The sequence below is a fragment of the Cervus canadensis genome, chromosome 10, assembly GCF_019320065.1.
Source record: "Cervus canadensis isolate Bull #8, Minnesota chromosome 10, ASM1932006v1, whole genome shotgun sequence".
Lineage (NCBI taxonomy): Eukaryota > Metazoa > Chordata > Mammalia > Artiodactyla > Cervidae > Cervus > Cervus canadensis.
Window position 1 is genome coordinate 23,828,447 of NC_057395.1, and position 23,295 is coordinate 23,851,741.

Here is a 23,295-nt window from a genome sequence, read left to right on the forward strand (position 1 = left end):
TCTGCATATCTGAGGTTATTGATATTTCTCCCGGCAATCTTGATTCCAGCTTGTGCTTCATCCAGTCCAGTGTTTCTCATGATGTACTCTGCATATAAGTTAAATAAGCAGGGTGACAATATGCAGCCTTGACATACTCCTTTCCCTATTTGGAACCAGTCTGTTGTTCCATGTCCAATTCTAACTGTTTCTTCCTGACCTGCATACAGATTTATCAAGAGGCAGGTCAGGTGGTCTGGTATTCCCATCTCTTGAAGAATTTTCCAGTTTGTTGTGATCCACACAGTCAAAGGCTTTGGCATAGTCAATAAGGCAGAAATAGATGTTTTTCTGGAACTCTCTTGCTTTTTCAATGATCCCAGAGGTAAGTATTAATAATTAGGACAAAACTGTGTAGCCTGCAGAGCCTAAAATATTTACTACCCTGTTTTCTTTCTAATCTCTTAATCTGACTCCTAATCTACAAACTAATTCCTAACTGGATCTCAGGAATCTGTGAAGTTTTTCTCCAGAATTTTCTTTTGTAGAGGTTTTATCTTACTGGTAAAATGACACATGTTCAATTGTGTGGAAAGACATGGACTTCATTTTTAGTCCTTATGTATGTATTTTAACATTTACTCTGTTTTCTTTATCTGAACATACTACCTTTGCAAAATAAGTTGTATTTGTGAAGCCCTTTCCACAAACTGAGATCAGTTAGAGATGTGATGAGATTTATGCTTTAATCTCACAATTGAATAGATGCTGCAGACTAGGAGAATATCATTTCCTTTCTGGCTGCCTAATTAACTGGGGTTCACTTAACATGGTTCCTGAGGGCTTTGAAATCAACATCCCATTGAAGCTGAGTGGAAAATAGTAAAACTAACTTGAAGTACCACTCTCCAACAAACTGCTTTGGTATTAGGTAATAGTGAGAAGAAGGTAATAGCTTGAAAATAAAAACACTGGAAATCTTTTGTAGTTAGGAACTCAGACTGTTGAAATCAACTTCTAGGGAATATTTACAAAACCACATAATTTCTATTTATAAATATTGAATAAATATGTGCTCTATATTTGAGAGCAATTTAGATTTTTCTCTCACAAGATTCTATATTATAAATTTCCAAATATGGTGATAAGGAACTTTTAAGTATAAAACACATTTCATATTACCATGGTAGACAGCATTAATTTGTATGCATTTTCTAACTTCTGTCTATATAGTGAAAATCTTACTCATTTTCAAGAGTTCTTGACCTTGTTACATACATACTGCAAAGACATTACTTAGGTGTTAAAAACAACTGACATTTACTAAATGTTGACTGTGTACCAAACACTCTAGTTTTAGTTCTTACCTAAATCCCCCTCCATCATTTTACAGATGAGGAAACCAGTTTAAATAGGAAAAATAGCTTGCCTAAGATCACATACCTATTTGGTGGCCAAACCAGACTTCTACCTCAAGCAATTTGATCCTAGACTTTTTATCTGAATTATGTTCCCCTGCAAAGTCTTATGAGTATGAGAAGCATGAAAACAACCAATTGTAGTGTAATAATTGACATTAGCACTGGTGTTGAGGAACATTGAAAACAGGGTGCTATCTCTTCTGGGTAAGAGGAAAAGGAGATGCTTCTGGAAGGAGATAAGGCTTGCATTGTATTTGATTTACTAATTGGAGATGAAGAAGGTACTCCAGACAAATGTAATGGCATGTTCAAAGGCAGAGACTCAAAAAAGAGAGAAACACAATCAGAGAGGGATCATAAGCACAGGAGATGGGCTGGTGGAGCGGAAAGAGGCCTGTTGTGTAGACATATCATATAGGAAGTCAGTGTGGGGAGAATCACCAGGGACGCCTGTTTCCGATGAAATTGCTGGACCTGGGTTGTAGGAGAATCTTACTCAGATCCAGGAATCTGCATTTCAGCAAGAACACCGGGTGATTCCAGGTCAGGAGAGCCTCTCTGAGATCTCTGGAAATCAGCCTGCTGGAGCACAACGTGGTTAGTGTCGTGATGTTTTAGAGAAGCAACACAGCAGCTGAGTGGAGGGAGGAAGGTGTTTTCAGAAGTGATTTTTTACTTATTTGTTGTTCTGTCTCTCAGTCATGTCAGACCCCATGGACTGCAGCACACCAGGCTTCCCTGTCCTTCACCATCTCCCGGGGTTTGCTCAGACTCATGTCCATTGAGTGGATGATGCCATCCAACCATCCCATCATTTCATCATCATCGCCCCTTCTCCCCCTGCCTTCAATCTTTCCCAGAATCAGGGTCATTATTTAGAATTTTGAAATAATAGAAAGGTAGCTTTTCTTAATGATTGGTACAACACACACACAGAGACATCTTCTTGTTTATAATTGGCTTTTGATGCTGTTTAAATTACTAGGTTTTAAAATAAAATTATGAAAAGGCAAAGTCCTGTTTTGTTAATTTTTAAAGGCATCATAAGGTAAAAAAATATATGTATTTTTCAAACCAAACTTTATTTGTGTTTTTCCATTGTCGATCCTTCCCACCCTGGCAGTTAGTAAGCTGTGGATCAACTAATAGGTAATCAATTGTGAATAAATAAATGAATGAATTACTTAATTGAATTACATATTTTCAGTAGAACCTAATTTCACACACAATAATTGAGAGAGTATTTAATAACTCAGGCAAACTGCAGTGTTTCTGTACTTTTCCCGGGGATTAATATAATAATTTAAGGGACCAATTACTTAAGATAAAATTGACTCATAAATTTAAGATTTGGTACTGTCTTATTACAATATAAGGTAAAAGTTATTATTTCCCACTGGCTTTGAGTACGTCTAGAATGGAATAAGTAAAGACAAACTGCATTTAAAAATTATCTGTTGCATTTAATTACTTGTCAGATGATTCCCAAAATATATTCTTTGTATAAAATTGATAGATTCCCGTCTTGCAAAAGAGAATGTCAGTATACTTTTCAATATTTAAGCAAACTTGGAAGGGGAGAAAAAGAAGAGTCAACAACCGTCTGATTCATCTGGAATTAGACTCTAAACATCAGAAACTCTTTGGGTAACCAGAGATGGCCTTGACCAACTGGGGATTCTCAACTCAGGATGCTAGATCACACACTGATGTTTATTCCACACTTGAGCTTGTTCAGCACAGATGGTAGGTATAAAATAGCTGAGCTCTAATGGATCATGTCCAGCAGAATGATAGATATGATCTTTTCTGTTGACAGTCGAGCTGTTTTCACATTCCACTTGAATTAAATTGTGCTCATTCATGCTATGGTACATGATCTCTGGCAAGGATTCTTAGAAAAAAATCATGTGGACTTATTGCAAAACAAGTGAAAAAAGAAGTTGTGAAGTAACAGTGTAAGAAAACATGAGACTAAAATTGAACAGCCTGTAAGGATATAAGACAAAAAGCCTCCATTTATTTTGAAAAATACATAAATATCTATTTAGATTATTAATATGGATTTATATTTATAATGTATAAGTATATATATTTATATATTAAAATTCAGGATCATTGTAAATCCTTACTTTTCATAGACTCAAAAATAAATGAAAAATAAATCATGTGTCAGATATACTTGTTGTTGTTCAGTCACCCAGTTGTATCTGACTCTGCAACCCCATGAACTACAGCATGCCAGACCTCTCTGTCCCTCACTGTCTCCTGAAGTTCATGTCCATTACATCGAAGTTCACGTCCATTGCATCGGTGATGCCATCCAGCCATCTCATCCTCTGACAGCCTCTTCTCCGTCTGCCCTCAATCTTTCCTAACATCAAGGACTCTTCCAATGAGTCGGCTGTTCTCATCAGATAACCAAAATACTGGAGCTTCAGCATCATTCCTTCCAACGAGTATTCAGGGTTGATTTTCCTTAAGATTGACTGGTTTGATCTCCGTTTTATCCAAGGGACTTTCAGGAGTCTTCTCTAGCACCACAGTTCGAAGGCATCAATTCTTTGGTGCTCTGCCTTCTTTGTGGTTCAGCTCTCACAACAGTATGTGACCCCTGGAAAGACCATAGCCTTGACTATGTGGACCTTGATCAGCAGAGTAATATCTTTTCTTTTCAATATCTTTGCTTGTCATAGCTTTTCTGCCAAGAAATAGTCATCTTCTTATTTCATGGCTGCAGTCACCATCCGCAGTGATTTCAGAGCCCAAGAAGAGGAAATCTGTCACTACTTCCACCTTTTCCCCTTCTATTTGCCATGAAGTAATGGGTCTGCATGCCATGATCTTATTTTTTTAATATTTAGTTTTAAGCTGGCTCTTTCACTCTCCTCCTTCACCCTCATCAAAAGGCTCTTTAGTTCCTCTTTGCTTTCTGCCGTTAGAGTGGTATCATCTGCATTATCTGAGTTGGTAGATGTTTCTCCCGCCTATCTTGATTCCAGCTTATAACTCATCTAGCCCTGCATTTCTTATGACATGTTCTGCATATAGGTAAAACAAACAAGGTGACAGAGACACTTTACTTTTCATAGGTAAATACATGAAAAAAAAAATTTCACGTGTCAGATATACTCAGAATGCTCAAATATACTGCTTGTCCTAACTTTAAAGTATTCACAATCAAGTTTGGTAAATAAGTGTGTCCGACTTTTTGTGGCCCCATGAATATGCATAGTCCATGGAATTCTCCAGGCCAGAATACTGGAGTGGGTAGCCTTTCCCTTCTCCAGGGGATCTTCCCAACCCAGGGATTGAACCCAGGTCTCCCTCATTGCAAGCAGATTCTTTACCAGCTGAGCCACAAGGGAAGCCCAAATAAGACATGAGGCTGAAATTTTATATAAATGAGAAAAGTTAAATAGTAAAGTAATATGTGATCACACCAATGATGAAGCTTTATCAGAATGGGCTCTGGGTAGTAATTTCTGAGTCTTGAAAAGTGAATGAACTGTAGTTGCATTTTCTGTAGGGAGGGCAGAAATTATTTTAATTAAGAAAGAGAGTGGAGGACTTCCCTGTGGTCCAGTGGTTAAGATTCCATGCTTCCAGTGCAAAGGTTGTGAGTTCAGTCCCTGGTTGGAGAACTAAGATCCCACATCCACACAGCCCAGTCAAAAACCATAAAAAAAGAAGAAGAAAGAAAGAAAGTGGGAGTGAGCAAAATCTCATCAGCCCAGCGCTTGCTTAATTTGACCTTTTATTTTTATTATTTTACTTAACTTTTATTGGAGTACAGTTTCTTTACAATGTTTTGTTAGTTTCTGCTCTACAGCAAAGTGAATCAGCTCTACATACACATGTATCCTCTCTTCTTTGGATTTCCTTCCCATTTCGGTCACCACAGAGCACTAAGTAGAGTCCCTTGTAAATCCGACCTTTTAGATGTGACTTAATCATAGGAGTTATGTAGGCAGGAATCCATAGGAACACACTCAGCTTCACTGATTCACTAAAAGAACTGACAGAAAGGAGAAAAAGCTGTGCTCCAAGTTGCTGTTTCTTACAGCAAAAGGACACATTAAAATCAGCAAAGGGAAGGAACGTGGGGGAATCCAAGAGTGACAAGGCACGGCTTCCAGTCTTTCTCCCTCACTGGAGTCGACACTTAATTCTTCCAGCAACTGTTTGTGAAAGCACACACCAAGTATTGCCAACCAAGGAAACTCATCCAAATCTTGGTGTCCAGGGTTTTTACTGAGGGCCATAACATAGATATGAAATTTTCCATGACTAACTTTATCTCTATTCTCCAGCCCCTCAAGGGTCAAACTGATGCAGCGTGGCCCAGGGCTCCAAGCAAATAAAAACAGACATGCACTATAAATCATGTTGTTGGTGTGAACTATCTCGCATAGCCCAAGACCCAAGATATACAAAGACGCTTTTATCAGGCAGGATATTCCAAGGCCTTAGACGTGATCTCCCAGGACCTGGACAAGGGCCAGTTCTTTCTTTGGAATGTGTAGGTTTGAACATCCCAAACCTGACTTACTAACATTTTACTGTACAATAGGGAAAGAGTTTTTGTGACTGTGGATCTTAAGTTTTAAAATGTAAGTAAAATAAACAACAAGATCTGAAATCCTGAAAAATGCCTGCAAAAATTTTTGTATATGTTTGTTGTAATGATGAAAAATTTATACATATGAGGAAAAGGAAAACCAGCTCCATAGAAAGGCTACAGTCTCGCCTTTGTGTGAGGATCTCTGTATTGTGTGTGAGCCTCAGTAGAGTGACCTGTCATCTCGTGCAAGCAACGGCATCATTACCTAAGGTGTGTGTGGGTGGTTACACAGAACTCTGTAAATGCTCATCCGCTGCTCCAGCTAACAGTTTTGTATAAGAAAGTTTATGTTGTGCACATTTGAAAATTAACTACTTACCAGTGTTTCTCTTTTAATTTCTACCTCCACTCTGTACCCCATACTTTCTTTTCTGATCTACAACATGGCTGTCTCTGAAGATGTTCCAGTGGATTTGATCGCCATCGGCAGGACTGGGTGGACAGTGGATGCCCTGAAGAGGTACAGGTGTGCTTTATTATGACAAGATTGCTAAGACCAAGCTGTCATATATCATTGCTGCAACTTAATGAAAATCGGGTCTAATTTAATAAAAAGAGCCAGCAGTCATTGAGCCCTTATATGTACCAGATGTTGGGTTTAACTCTACATATATTATCTCACTTTACTCTCATACCTATCCTATGAGATCAGAGGTGTTATTGCCTCTGTGGTACCAAGAAGGGAAGAGGAAAGGATGAAGGGTGATATTGGGGTAGGGGTGAAGAGAAAGAATCTGGAGCTAGATATGTGACTCAGGAATTGTAGAACCAGGATTTAAATCTCTTTGGTCAAAGGGCAGCTCTCTTAAATATTTGCTGCTTTTTTGAGATTTTTTTTTCATCTTTTTCACGCAAATAATGAAACCAGTGGTATGGAGGAAGAGATTGATTACAGCAAATCAGCATAGTAGAAGAAGGTAGATGTGGTCTAACTTGGAAACAGTAAGTCACAGGCAAACATCATGGATACAGTGATGCAAAGAAGTGATCCAAGCAAGTAAATAAAATTGCAGAAGTGATTCTAACGTGTTTACAAGTTTTTTAGTGAATTGCATTTGCACTGTGAGTTCAGAGTCACATAAAAATATCCCATAAAGTTCACAGAGAAAAGTAGTATTTGTTCTTTCTCCCTTTGTTAAGTTTTAGGGTATATATTTCTTACAAAAACCATTAACAGTTCTACAAGTTTTTTCACTCAGTGAAGCATATCATGTCAAAGAGCTGTTTTTAAAACTATTAAGGAATCCTGGTTATTAAAGCCTTTTTTAATTAAGTTTTTATTTATGATGTCTCATAAATATCTTGAGAAATGCATTTTTCAGGATATTCTTAAACTTACTGCCACAGTAGCTTTAATCAACTTTTTGACACTTGGTTGGGGGGGGGGGGTAAATTACAATAATGTATACTGATTTATCAACAGTATTTCATTTCACTTATTTAACAATGATACTTGAAAAATAAAATATATTAATGGGAGTCATAGTTGTGTTTTCAGGTTGATGTTTCTTTCAGGTAATCACAGTTACCTCAATTAAGAATGTTGAAATTGAATATCAAAAGTGTAATTGAGACATCGTAATTTTCTTGCTTCAGTGTGTGCGCAGCATGAAACATAAGCTATTGAGAAGAATCCACCACATTCTAAGCCCTCCTAAATATATGTGTGGGGAATTCACCATGTCCCATGGTCTGTGCTAAGCACTAATGTTTTTTTAATTATTCCCTCTTCCCAGGAAGCTCAGACTCTAGCACATTCTATAATATCCAGTGTTTCCTTTATATTCCGTAACTAAATTGTCAAATTACTAGCTCTATTGTGAGCAATTCTAGACTTCTGTTATAGGTAAGTAAACAGGGTCACCAAATCCAGTCTATTTTCTGTGCCTAAAAATAGGGTTAAATTTTCCTTCTGATCTTGTGAGATGAATTTATTCAATAAGTGCAGATCCTAATATGAGAACTTATTATTTACTGTTCTAAGTCCTGCTAATATAAGTGTGAGAAATGTGTGTATCAGGGGAAACACACACTGAACAAAGAACCACACTTAGAGAATGACACTGGCAAAGAGGAAAAACCTAAGGGCATGGTCTTGTCCAGTAGGATAAGGGAGCGTTTGTTTGAGGAGGTGATATTTAGTGACTTCTGAGAGGTAACTGAAGATAAGAAGGGTGGTGAGAGGTAACACTGGTGAGGTGGACAGGGCCCAGTGTGTAACATTGAAGGAGTTTGAGCCTCATGTTAAAGGCAGGAGAAAGCTATCTGGAGGGTTTTAATTAAGGGGATGATATGATCCAAACAACTTTTTGGAAGAATTAATACATTGTATATTACCCTGTCTTAATTACTATAGTTTTGTAAGAAATATCATTAGCTATAGAACAAACTTTGCTTTTGTATCTTCTCAGTTTTGACAACTTTTGAACTTTTGTTCTTCATATAAATTTTAAAATCAACTTGCAATATCTGTAATCAATCTTGTCAATATTTTTACTGAAAGTCTGTTGCTCAGTTGTGTCCAACTCTTTGTGACCCCATGGACTATAACTCGCTAGGCTCCTTTGTCCATGGGATTTCCCAGGCAAGAGTAGTGGAGTGGGTTGCCATCTCCTTCTCCAGGGGATCTTCCCAACCCAGGGATTGAATCCACATCTCCTGCTTAGCAGGTAGATTCTTTACCACTGAGCTACCAGGGAAGGCCCTCATTTTTACTGAAGTTACATTGAACTATGAAATTATACTGCATTTCCAAATTATGGAAATTTTAAATTTCATCTTTTCATTATTGACTTCTTACCTAACTGAATTGCCAGAGAGCACATTCTATATGACACTGATTCTTTAAAATTAGTTGGAGCTTTTAATGGAATAGTGAATGAGTCATTTGTAACAAAGATCTACATGTGCTCGAGAAGGATGTGTATTTTCTAACTGATTGGTTATTAAGTTGGATAAATGGGTTCTAGATTTTTTCACCATAAGCTTCTTTTCCATAAACATCTTTGCCACAAACATTCTTGCCAAGTAAATGGCCATGAGGTCATAATTTTGCCATAAAAGATACAATAAGGAAAAATAAAAGAGGGACATTAGAAAGGATATAATAAAACATGAAAGTGAATAACAAAATTAAAAAGATTTTACTGAGAAATACAAAGTATCTGAATACATTTAATGTGTGTGGAGACTCACGACAATACTGTGCAATGTAAGTGACTTTATTCTATGGGTTGAACCTAAGCACTTGCCTTCCAAGTCTTTTGTTCATAGTATTAACATTTTTTTGCTACTAATTTGTCTGCTTGTTCAACATCCCAATGTTATTTTCAGTAAAATTTCTTCCTTCTTGAAGAGAGGTATCAATTTCAAATGCTAGGATGCTTGTTTGTAACTGAGCTTTCTGTTGTGTCATAAAAGCCTCTGCACTGCTGTTTGTTCTTGGCATTTTGTCACATGGCCATCGATAGACATTACAAAGTTTTATGGGAAACAAAGATTCACCTCTGTGCCTTCAAGGTCCTTGGCCTCTTTCCTGCCGTGTCTCGTGTTTCAGAAGAAGAAACCAACTCTTGGGCAAATCATCATCTGTCGTGATTTCTGTACTGTGTATATCCAACCAAACCACCAGCCAGATATTTTATCTTTTACAGCAAAATTGCCTTACAGCCAATTAGTTATGTGGCAAGAGTATTTTCAGCAAAAGTGCATGTGACAAAGATATTTACAGCAGAGAAGATTATGATAAAAATTCCGGGCATGTGATAAATTCAATCATACTCTCTCCATTCTCTTCATCTTCACCTTCTGAGCTCTTTGGAGGTAGGCTGGACCTGCTCATCACTTCCTTGCATAACCTCTCTTTAATACCATCTATTTTCTTATTTCTCTGTACTGTATCCCAGGGGATTTTTTCAGATCTATTAGCCAGTTTATTAATTATCTCTTCCTCTTGTTCAATCTGCTATTTAACCTATCCATTGAGGTAGTATTTTCAACAATGGTGTTTTTCATTTTTTAGTGTCAATCTTTGTTCAATCTGCCATGTCATTTTTATAGTTTACTAGTTTATTTTAAAAATTTCCTCTTTATTTATTTATATATTTCATGTATAATTTTTATATGTTTCACACTGGATGATTCCAATTTGGGATCGAAAAGTTTTTGCTAGTCTAATTATGTTGTTTTTGTTTTTGCTGGATCTTTGTCAGACTACTCTTTTTCTCTTTGTGTTTCTTTTTGTGTCCTTTAATTAGCGGTGCATTTGTTTGATCTTGTTCCATGGGAATTTCTAGGATGTAGGTAGATGATGTTTTCCACTAAAGAGGTTTTGATGATGGAAACCTGAGTGCTTCAGGGGGTGCCATCTGTTCCTGCATTACTATGGGGAGGAGGGGTTTGGATTAATCTCCCCTGTCTACTGCTGGTACCAAACTGATCTCCTTAGAGCATAATTAGTTTCTGACATTTTTATCTTCAGAGCAAACCCTGCACTTTTACTTTACCTAATGTATATTGCTCCCGCTGTCTTTATAGCACACAGGTTTTGCTTTATTTTGTTTTGGTTGTGGAGACAAAAGAAAGGCCCCTTCAGAGATTTTCTCTACTTCTTGAAAATCCTTGTAATGCTTCAAAATTCTTGTTTTATCCAGAATCCACTTGTATTATGGCAGGAGGACCAGTCAGGATCAGTAGTCTGCCTTTACTGCCATGAGCAAAACAAGGTTAGGACTTCAGCTTAACCATTAGAGTAATTAAGAATACTGTTATACGGGGTGTGTGTGTGTGTGTGTGTGCGCACACGTGCGTGTGTGCACACGCATGCACACGCGCAAGTAGAACCCCAGGGGAAGAATAATGTGTGACAAATTCCATCTTAGACTTACTGAGCTTGAGATGTCTGTAACATCCACCTGCATATAAGTCAATAGATGAATATTTGGGCCTAAAATCCAAGAGAAAAATGTGGACTGGAGATAGACATTTATGCATAATTAACATAAAGTTGTTAATTGAATCATAGGTATGGAGGAGATTGTTAGTGACCATGCCTATAGAGAAAAGATAGTTCAGGAAAGATCTGTAAGAATTACCAACCCTTAAAGCAAAGAAAGCAAGGGAGAAGCAGTTGTGAGACAGGTGTCAGCAAATTGATGAGGGTGTGTCACAGACTCTAAGGTTAGAAAATGGGCAGACAGTGCCAAATGCTAGTGAAATATTGAGTGTATATGGAAGGTGTGGTAAATAAGGAGGTATTTAGGAACATTGGTATAAGAAGTTTCAGTTAAATTGTGCTGGACCAAAACAAACTTGTGGGCATCTGTGAAGCCCAAGGATGGTCCATCTCTCTTGAATTCCGACTGTGAATGGAAGGAAAAACAGGATGATCCCAGGACGCATGTGGAGAAGAGGGAAGATGGAGTTTTTAAAATAAGCTGGGATGTGCTTGAGTATGGTTAAGTGCTGATGATAACAAGGCAGGAGGGAATTAAGATTAAATACTGAAGAGGAAGGAGGGGGTCAGATGAGCAGGTTCACAATACCTGAGAAGGTAGCCTGGGCTGAGCCAGGACAGACACTGAGGGAACAGCTGTCAACAGAGGACCTGTCCATCCCAATGGGAGGAAGAAGGACAGGTCAGTACAGATTAAAGTAGGAATGCTGATCTGTAAATAAATTTTAAAAATTCTTGCTGATGACTTGCTTATCAAAGATATAAAAAGTGAGGCCAAGGGTAAAATTGGAAGACACATTATGGAATGGCAGTTCTAAGTAGAGTGGAGAGGGTTTGAAATTGACGCTGAGGATAATGAAAGAGGTCAGTCAAGCTGGGTAGTATTGCCAGGCAGCATATAATCCCTTGCTGGGGATGCTGGAGGTGAGGTTGTGTGGCTCCCAGTGGGAGGCTGTGTGGTGGTTTTCCAGCTCGCTCGCTCACTCTTTCTCTCTCTCTCAGCTTTGGCGCAGGCTAGGAAAGGCAGAGTTTTTACTGTATTCGGTATTGCAGATTTTCTAAGAAGGTGATGTGGAAAACAAAACAAAAACAGGGCAAGATGCTTAAAGATATTGAAAAGCGAGGTTGAACTGATGGAAAGAACAAGACTAAAGGGAGCGCATCACTGTGCTTGGGTTTTCTACAGAAGTGCAGGATAAGAAGAATGTGAGTGAACAGCTACATGAATAGATGGAAAAAAGGATAATTCCATGTGTGATTTCAGAACTAAAGCATCCCCAACTGCAGAGAAGGTCCAGGGTGTGGGGATGATAACTCAAGTGGAGTCAAGGAGGAGATCATGAGATTACTGAGGCTGAGAAGATGCAGGAACTAAGTCTGTGGGATTGAATGGGCTGCTAGGATGTTGGAGAGAGTAAGCTGGATCATATCTAGTTAGTGACAAGGAAACCATATTGGATGTTCTTCCTGAACCAGCAATACAGCACACTGCATGTTACTAATGACAGGAGAACTTTAAAACGGTGTTTATTTAATAATACTTTTCAGTTGTGGGATAAGTACCATCCATATGTACATAGTTATCTTCTATTAATAGTCAAGGCCCAACAGAGGGATGAAGTCCTTTGAAGCACAAAGAGGTAGGGAGAAATAGCAATTCCTAAACCATAAAAGTTTGCATGTTGGAAATTGTTATTGGTAAATGTCATGTTGTTTATTCTTGTGGGCTATAAATGAAAAATACGATATGCACCTTGTCCTAGTGTAACTCTGCTAGGTAGAAAATATTCTAAGTGATTACCTGAGTGCTGTTCAATCCTTTGCATGGGTGACTTTGAATATTTCATAAAGGAAAGCAAAATTTTAATCTCAAATATCCATTCAACCTGTGGTAAATTATTTTTGAAACAATGAAGTATTATAGAGCAGTTATATTTTTCAAATTTAGCATTAACAATTTTATGTGAATGGAATACATTCTTTCTTCACACACTTACCCATGTCTTAAACCTTCTCTTCATGTACATTTTTCTTCTAGTTTGAGTGTTTCCCATCATGTCTTTTAAAAATATATTGATATAAAGTTTAGGTTAAGAACAGTAATATGAAAAGTTAACTGCAGAAATGATGGAATCCAAATATCTAAACATGGAAATGCTTTCTAACATCCAATTTTATATATATATATATATACATATAAAGTCAGTAAAATCTATAACTATAGTCCTATACAAAAAGTATTCCTCGTCTTGATTTGAGAAGCCTTTGTGCTGTACAGCCCAACCTCTTTTATTTCTTTTGTTTCTTCTATTGTTTTTCTTCTTGATATAATTTTAAAATGCAGCTCTGATCACTCCTCCATTGTCTTTCCCTGTTTCTCTTATTAGTCAAAAGAGAAGATGTGTGACCCCACAGATCCAGTGGAAAGTTCTACTCGAACCAGCACCACCATACGTGCAACAACCACACAATTCAGGGTCTTGACGACCACCAGAAGAGCAGCCACCTCCCAGCTGCCCACCAGCCTGCCCACAGAAGGTGCCCTGCAGACACTTTTTCTCTGTTACTGAAGAAGGGAATTCACTGTTGACATGTGCAGGAGAGGTTCTGCAGGGGGAAATTTTTTCTTCAGCAAACTAGATTTCTTAGGAATGTCTACAAGGGAAAACACAAAATTATGATGGAGTAAAACTGTGCTGTTTTGTTTTGTTTTTTTAATGTATGTATGCCTTTTATTAAGATTTAGTCTCTAATGGTGATCTTGGCTACTAGAGCCCCTAGAAAAGAGAAAGAACTTCCTCTCATGCCCTTTCCTTCCTTCCTTTCTTGCTGAACTTTGTAATAACTGTGTTTAACATTTTAATCACAGGATAGGAAGGCAAAATGCACAGAAAATGTCCATTGATTTTGTATTCTGAATAATAGGTAATTCTACTAATACACAATTCTTATATTTGCCTGGATACAGTCAATAAAATATGCTGGCCTATTACCTTATAGAGTATCACACAGAAATTGTACTAGAGAAGCATTTCCTTTGCCAGGAAAGGCAAAAATACTAGAGAGCATGAATGCATGCACACAGCTCATTGGGGAAAGATGGTATATTAGCCCAAATTTGTTAGTCATTTATTCTGAATGATGCCATTAGGGAGAAATGTGAGACCGGTTAGCCAAGAGTAAGCCTTGAGGGGAAAACATGGTCTTATTTATTTTCATAAGCCTTGCTTTAATTTGAATAAGATATTAAACTTGAATCTTTTGCTCTTAATTGAAATTTAATTGGATATTTAAAGTTAACTGGAATAAAGTGATAAAATGAGGTGAAGGGTAGCCGCTGAGTACATTTTATTGCTTTTAAAACCAATATTATATTTTAATCCATCTTATTTGGGGTTGTTATGTAGCCTGAGAAAAATATTTCTGTAATTCAAATCCTCCCCTTTAGATTGAAATATACAACTGAAATTAAAAGCACATTCTACATTTCATTCTCATAGGACAAGATCTTTTTGTATATTATTTTGGTCATATTTGTTAGCAATGAATAAGCATTTAACTTTTGAAGTTAAGTTTGTAAATACTGACAAATATTTACTATTCCAATTAACTTGGAATTTCCTTGATCTTGGTTTTTAAAATAAATAAGAACTCTAGAGTCTAATTACAGTAAATCACTTTAGAAAATTAAAATAAATGTATTTTAAATCAAAGTTATAACAGTGTACTTTTCTCATAGTTCTTAAGAGTCATATAAAACTTTACTAAAGTTTTACAGTCTTGATCTTACAATCTCAGGAAGTTTAGTACTGCATCCTATAAGGTAAGACTAACTCTCATTGACCTAGAAATTTACTCAATAAAGTATCAAAATCCATTCCTGTTAAACAGTTAATGCATTAATAGACAATTGATCCATGCACCTTAAAATTTTTTCTGTTGTAACTTTGACTTTCTCTTCCAGATGATACCAAGATAGCTCTACATCTAAAAGATAATGGAGGTAGGAACTGACATTTTTCTTTTATAGATATTTTTTAGATACTAATCTATTTCATTCATTTACGCATGAGAAAGGACTTGTGGGCTTCTAAATGTAGAATGAGGTCATATTTTACTCCCTGATGGTATTTAACACAGGATGAATTCAATGGTTGACTTGAAAAGTCAAATTGTTTCCATAGTGGAGTGAAATTCTAATCTCAGTGTTTGCCTATAAAATTTCAGGACGCCACTGACGAATTGTAAAGTGAAAATTTATCCACATCCCTTGCTGTTTCTTGTTGCTGTAGTCCTTGGTTAATTGGCTGCATATGTGGCTATCTACAGGTATTGGGTTCTACCCTGTTTTGCTCTCCATTGACTATTCAACATCATTTATAATTAAAATTAAGAAATAGAGCAATATGGAAATATACTTTTACTAGGTGTTTTTATCTTTTGTGCAAAGAAAAGTATAAAAATAAACCTGAGGAAGAATAGTTAATAAGTAGATAACTAGAGTTTTTCTGAGACAATTTAGGAATGTATGTAATAGTACTTGAAAATTTGAGGAAGAAAGCCTTTACCAAAACAAATCTATAGAAGATATTGACCAAAATTTTTAAAATAGTTCTTTTCCTTTTAAATTATATTAGGTCATATGTGCAACTCTATCATAGAATGCTGGATTTCATGAAAGAGATGTAGCTGTTTTAGTAACTTGTTTATTCAGTTCAGGAAGGGGGTTTCCTCTTAGCAGCATCTTTTATGTAAATATGGGCTCACTGTATTACTGATCTCGACACAGTCTCACTTTTGCAGCCCCGGGTGATAACCTGAGTAAGTCACAATCCAACATATATGGTGTTAGGTATGTTTCTCTCTGTATTTGTAGAGAATAGTTTCTAAATTACTCAGTCTAAGTCAAGAAACAAATATTTCTGTTTTTTCTTAGGTTACTGTATATCTGTATCTATATATTTAGATCAGCCCACTTAAAGGAAAAGCTACTTAGCCTCTTCATATATATCATTATCACGTCAGTTTTCCATTGTCTTGCTTCTGTATCACAATGTTTTATTTCATTTATTTCTTATTTATTGTTGTATTAATGCAATACGTGGATAGCTTCACAAGTGGCCATTTGCCATGTATACACTAGCTAGAAATAAAATCTTAGTGTTGAAGGGACTTTAGCAATTACCCCATTCAAAATTTCTCAGAGCAGGTTGTTAGTGAATCTAAGTCCTAATGTTGGGGTTACCTCCTTTGGATGGAGGGTGTTAAAAAGAAATAAATGGAATGGAGGAGGGGTCCCCAGAAGCTTCTGTTGTATTTGCTATATTTAATTATTAATACAGGTAGTAGTTATATGTGTTGTTATATTGTTCTCTATTCTGTCTTTTTTTCTCTAATATGATTAAAATATTCTATAATGCTAACAGGAAAAAACTGGAGAAGGAAATGGCAACCCACTTCAGTATTCTTGCCTAGGAAATCTCATGGACAGAGGAGCCTGGTGGGCTACAGTCCATGGGGTCACAAGAGTCAGACATGACTTAGCGACTAACCAACAACAACGGAAAAAACAAAAGATTCCCATTATCAAATAGCTATGAGATATTCTGGTTGAAAGAAAATGTAAGAAATTTATTTTCTGGAAAACTGTTTAAAGCTTTTACCGTTCATTCATTCATTTACTTATTCCTGCCAAGTGCCTGCTAATTGCAAGGGATTGTATATGCTTGCAGCTATGGTAGTGAAAATGGTTTAGACAAATTTCTGGCTTTCAGAAAGCATAGATTCTAAAGAAACTTCAAGATGGTGATAAAGATTTAGCATCTGGCATTTCTCCACTATTTGGTCTTAAAATTTTTTTACAAATAGCTTTCACTGACTTAATGTTTTGTGGAATACACTTTGGGAAATAGTTTTCTAGAATGTTACCAGTTATCCCAAGGAAAATCCTTAGTTTTGTTTAATGCAGCAAGGAATTGTAAAACTTTGATTTTTTTTTAAAATGCAGTGCATTAAAACTATCTTATGACACTGAGAAATCAAGTTAAGTAAATTCCAAGATTAAAATGGAGGGCTTCTTTTCTTTTTTCGTCATACTAGAAAAATTGACTATTGGATTTTCAGATGATATTAGATCACTGATATGCATCAGGTAGTGCAATGGTAAAGAATACACTTGCCAATGCAGAGAGACACCAGAGATGAGGGTTCGATCCCTGAAACAGGAAGATCCCCTGGAGTAAGAAATGGCAACCCACTCCAATATTCTTGCCTGGAAAATTCCAAGGACAGAGAAGCCTGGCAGGCTACAGTCCATGGGGTTGCAAAAAGTCAGACATGACTGAGCTACTGAGCACAAACATGCATCAGGTACCCGTCAGGGTTCCAAAATATCACAGTAAGACTTAGTATGTCTATACTCTCTTCATGGCTAGGTTTGCTTATGAAGCACTTTTCCTAAAAGTGCAGTTAGAGCAGACCAACTTGACCAGTGCTAAGATAAACGTTCCTTTCAAAGAGTACTTGAGATCACACATTCCTTTTTATAGCAACTTTATCAAGTTAGCATGCTACCACAGCTTTTTATTTTATGGAATATGGAGATGTAGGAAGGATTGCCAATTTAAATCCAGCTTCATTAGTTAATTAAACATGTTGAAAACAATTCAGAGTCATTCTCCTCCTCCAGCTTAACATTTTTTTTTCTTTTTTTGAGATTGAGGTAATAATGGAAAAGGATGCCTAATTTAAATGCTTTCTCACATTTATTGAGAATTTTTTTAAATGCAAGCTAAGACATTTGTATAAATTGCTGTGTATTGCAGAGAAATTCAGCACATTTTCTTTTTTGATTTAATTGGATGTTCTTAAAACCACTTTAATTTAGAGGTCTGTACTTTTCTAGAAAAGAGAGTGACATTTATCAAAGTACTCAATGTGTAGCTATATTCTGCCCTTTACATACGTACATCATCTTCTTTAGATATTGGATTACCTTGGCTCTGAGTCTTCCTGGAATATTTCTGTAAGTTAAAGTAGTTGATTTTCTCAGTGGTATCCACAGCTGACCTGATTATAAATTCACTTTCCAGGAGATTTCCCTTCATCTTTGATATGAAAACATAAAATACTTCTGAGCAGCTGGACACCAGAGGCACACAACAGGGCTTCTCATTCACAGGACCCAGACTGAGTTCCAGTCTGCAAAAATCACTCCTGATAAATCGTCACTTGTGCACTGTGTTTCCTGCTACAATTAGATCAGGTGTAGGAAGAGCCTCTGCATATTTCCAGTTAGTTCTTTGATTGGAGAGGTTTTATTAGTCTTCGGCATTGAGTGAATCTTAGAGAACTGAGAATTTTCACTCAATGCTGAAGACTAATAAAACCTCTCCAATCAAACAACTAACTGGAAATATGCAGAGGCTCTTCCTGGACCTGATCTAAGAGACTGAAAAAATATCTAGACAAAGAGAATGATTCCTATGAATGCAGGTCCCATTAGTAAGTTAGCACCAATCAGCCATTATAAATGGCTGAATACAAAAACTCAGAGGAGCCAATATGCAGATAGTATTTTGTCTCTAGCTGAAATGTTCCTACTTGCCTGTTTATGGTGTTAAGTTGCAAGTAATATATATGTCTAATTAAGTAGCATTTCTGCTCCTTATTCATGTGAAAGGCAGGTAAGAAGAAGGAGGTAAGAGGAGGAGGAGAGGAAGGAGGAGGAGGGGGAGAATCAAAGAAAAATAGGAAAGGCACTTATTGTTTCCTACGTTCCAAGCACCGTTCTAAATGCTGTCCGTGTATTAACTCGTTTAATTCACACAGCATCCCTTTGACTGGTCCTGCCCATATTTCCATGTTTTAGCTGAGGAAACGGAGGTACAGAAAGGTGAGGTTACCTGGCTAGTACGTGGCAGAGCTGCCGTGTGAGTCTATTTAGTCTTAGTGTGGATTCCAGGACCTTGGCAGCCGCACAGTATGGCTGATCCCGTGTAGTGCAGTCCTCTTGGAAACTTCGCTTGGGAGGCGCCAACCTAAGGAGTACCATTCACACCTCCAGTATTCTTTTTCCTCTTCTATAACAACTGATTATACTTACAAGTATTTAGAAGTGAAACTTCCTTTTGCCGTGTAATTATGCCTTACTTTTCATTTTATCCTTTCTTTGAAAATCACAAGGCATTGACCCCCTGTGTAACTGAGTCCTTTCTGAAATAGTGGCACATGTTCTGCAGACTGCAGGGGTATTCTTCATTTATGTTCAAAAACTAAATTCTTCCAGCCTTCTAGGTTTCTCAAGAAATTTCAAGTTTACTTCTCCATTAAGGGGTTCCTAGAATATATTCTTTAAATAATATGTATTTCTGTGGATAATGGTTATAAGCATTTAAAGCTACACCTCCCTTGGGTTTTCCACTTCTGGCAAAAGCTTGTTAGAAGAGTCACATTTTTGAGGAATCACCTAGCTGTATGTTTTTAGCTGGTGCAACTATTGGCTGCCTCCTTTGGCGTTTAATTAGTTGCTTCCAAATGACACTCACCACTCACCACCTAAATAGAAATGTAAATGCCTTCAAGATGGAAACTGGAAAAAATTATATTTAGGGCTGAAATAGGTCTGCGAGTTGAATCAATAGCAAAGTCTTTTAACTGAGAAGTGAAATCTTCAACCAGATTCAGCTCAATTTAGCAAATGGAGTTGTGCCATTCTGCTACACTGCAGATGTTAAAATTATATCAAGCTCTAAAATCCTGTGGTTGATTTTATTATTTAAATTTTTTGACTGAGATTGGGTACTGTGATAATAATACCAAAAGCTGCATTCTCTCTTGGTTCCTCTACAGATTCTACCTTCTGATAAAGTCATGTTTCTTTTTAAAAAACATATTTGAATGTAAGTTCTTAATTACTAATGATATTTAAAGCATGAGCACCCAAGACATCACTGGTGTGTCATGCAGGTGGCACTGTGTTCGTCATTTCTTCTCATTGGTAGGAAGTCTGCTAAACCTGGACTCTGAAAGGCTGTGTTCTTGAGTCGGAAAGTGGGGTCTTCATCAAAAGGATGCTGAAGTAACTACATTAAGCAGTTTGCAGAATGTGATCAAGTTAATTCTGGAGTACAGATCTGCAAGATGATTAATTTTAAAGAGTTAATACAGAAATATTACTTTGAATGAATTATGGAGTGGTCCGCCTAAATTCTGAATCTGTTGTGTTTAATCTCCTACTTGTGAACATATAAGGCTTTTTATCCAAAGATAAAATGTTAGAACATTATTCTGACTTATTCACTAGACTACTTCTAAGGTTATATTTTTATTACCTAGTGTATAGTGACAGATCAAGTGTCTAGTGTTTCATTTATCATTCAGTCAAATTATTTTTTGACTTTAATACATAAATCATCAAAGTCACCTATCTTTCACTTTTTTCTCCTACCTTCCCTTGCTATTTTTTTCATGTTTTTCTTTAACAGCGATCAGAGTCTTGTAAGCAAAGGGAAACTGTTATTACCTTTTGACAGACTATTGAGTATCTATCACTTACTGTTTCTAAAACTGTAAAAATATCTTGGCATTCGGTTTTATCTTTTGCTCTGTTTGACTACTTTTCATGAGCACTAACTCTATAAGAAAGTGTACAAGTGCCATAATAATGAACATTTCTTACACTTCAGAGTATTATTTTGAATGTCCCGTAAGGATTAAGAAATTCTCTTCTAAAATTTTGTTTAGAGTAGTGTTTTTCAACTTTTTATGTACATAAGAATCATCTGGTTATTCTCATTTTATTATTCTAGCTCCTAAGAACCCCAGTGCTCAGACTGTTCTCCATAACACTTAAATCTGAACCTCGGGATCTGGGATCTAAGCATCAATACTTTTTAAGCCCTCAGGCAATTCCCACATACAGTTCCATCAAGAACAAGTGGTCTGAGGCAATGCTTCATAAATATTAAGAAGCACTGGAGTCATCAGGAAAAGAGAGAATCTATGCAAATCTGAAATTCACTTGAGAAATACAAGCAAACTATACATTTAGGCATCATCAGCATATAATGATAGTTGAAATTATGAGTGAATGAGATCACAGAAGAATAATGTAAAAATGAAAAGTGCAAAGGACTAATGAGGGAAAACACACATGCATGCTACGTCACTTCAGTCATGTCCAACTCTGTGTGACCCCATGGACTGCAGTCTGCCGGGCTCCTCTGTCCATGGGATTCTCCAGGCAAGAATACTGGAGTGGGTTGCTGTGCCCTCCTCCAGGGTATCTTCCTGACCCAGGGATCAAACTCACGTCTGTTATGGCTAACCTGCATTGACAGGCAGGTTCTTTACCACTAGCACCACCTGGGAAGCCCATGAGGGAACTCAGCAGTTGAGATTTTGGTGGGGGAAAAAAAACTCAAAGACAGCAAGACAATCAGAAGAATTTGGAATCACAGAAAACAAGAAGAAAATTTCAAGAAGCAAGTAGTGAACAATGCCAAAGACAAATGAAAAAAAAAAAAAAATAGAAAAGTAACCATTGAATTAAATAGTAAGTTGACATTTGTTGACCTTGACCTGATAGTTCTATAGTCCACAGATGCACAGTCCCCAGAGAGAATCTGAGAAGTTGATGAGCAATAAGGAAATTGAAGTTAAATGGGACACACTGCTATTTAAAGAAGTTTGGTGAGAAGGGAAGTAGGATTCTGTTGTTTTTTTAGGAGTGTATTTATATGTTAGAGGTGTTGAGAAGAAAAAAGACATGAAGGAAAGGAGTTGAGAGATGACTGAGAATGAAGCAATATATGTGCAAACAGGGATGGGTTAGTCCACGTGGATGAGAGGAGATGGGTAAGAGGCAGAAGTTTAGGGAATTTCTCTGAGCTTGTTGTTTTCTCAGTGTGATAGGAGACGGCAATATGGCAAGAGTGAGTGGGAGAGGTCAGAGTATGGGGCCCAGGAGTTGAAATAATCCATAGAACATTTCTGAAGGAAAGGGAAAAGGGAACCTCCTATGTGTGTTTGAAGGGTGTGCTAATGTGAATTTGGAGCCTGCTGACCATGGTGACCATCCTTGTGCTTTGGTGACATCAACACTAAATGTTTTCATGTGTGCTTGAATCAATGCTTATTGATTCAAGGAATCATGGAATGTGGATTCCTTGAATCCATATGGAATATGAAATATGCTGATCTGGCTTAAGCAAGCAAAAAAAGAAAAAGATATTTTCTCTGAGAGAAAAAATATGTTATTTTTAAAAAGACATAAAGCTTTAAAGACAGTATTTTAATCTGTTAGATGGGAAATTTAGTTTAATATTTTTAGCAGCTAGGTTTTCACTGGCTTACTGTTCCATTAAAACTAATTTTTGCTTGAATTTTATTCTGCATGGTCAAATAATACCATGCAAGATTTAAAATGTATCTTGGGTAGCAAGGACAGGCGTTAATTATTTAACACTAATTCATAACAGTAAGTACTGTGACCAAATGTTATTATTTCAGTTACAGTAGTGAATTAGCGACTAATTGGATCAAATTTCAATAAGTGATTTCAACATGTGTTAACATTATGCTCAGCAACTACTAAAGAAAAAAAATTTTTAATGTAGAGTTAAATTGAAATGGAATTCTAAGAAATATCTGTTTCACTTAAAGAAGGCACGAGAGGAGGAAAAAATGGACCACATAATGGATGGACACAAAGGAAACAAATAGCAAAATGGAAGACCAAATTCAGGCATACCAATAATTTTACTAAATGAGTCAGAAATTCTACTTCTATGTATTTATTCAAGAGAAAGCGTAGCCACAAAAATATTGTACAAGGATATTCATAGCAACTGTATTCATAATTGCCAATAACTGAAACAATCCAGATGTTTGTCAAGAGAATGCACAAATATTTCATACAGTGGACTACTACTCAGCAGAAAAAAAGAACAAACTGCTGGTACATACAATAATATAAATAAAACTTTAAATCATTATTTTAGGTAAAAGAAGCAAGGTATGAAAGAGTACATATAGTATGATTTAATTTATGTGAAATTCAGTATAAATGAAACTAATCTACAGTAAGAGGAATCAGCACAGTGGTTTCCATGGCAGGGTAAGGTCAGGGTTGATTGGAATGGAATCAATCGATTGATTAACTGAAAATTTTCCAAAGGCATGGAAATAGTCTGTATGTTGGTTTGGCTGATGATTCCTTTGGTATATAAGATCTGTGCATTTCAAGGATGCAAATTTTACCTTAGTGGAAAAAAAAAAGTAAGAAAACAGAAATGTTGATGTGCTTCTCATGAAGT

The 23,295-nt window shown here is 36.6% G+C and overlaps 1 protein-coding gene across 2 annotated transcripts in view; it reads left to right on the forward strand.

Annotated features, from left to right (window-relative positions):
- PLXDC2 (plexin domain containing 2) overlaps nucleotides 1–23,295 on the forward strand; it is a 429,365-nt gene that overhangs the window by 358,081 nt on the left and 47,989 nt on the right. The window contains exons 10-12 of one of the 2 annotated variants that reach the window (XM_043479119.1): nucleotides 6,424–6,490; nucleotides 13,366–13,516; nucleotides 14,943–14,981. In XM_043479119.1, the coding sequence (XP_043335054.1) occupies nucleotides 6,424–6,490; nucleotides 13,366–13,516; nucleotides 14,943–14,981 (257 nt within the window). The remainder of the gene's footprint in view (nucleotides 1–6,423; nucleotides 6,491–13,365; nucleotides 13,517–14,942; nucleotides 14,982–23,295) is intronic. The other variant, XM_043479121.1, reaches the window with a different exon arrangement.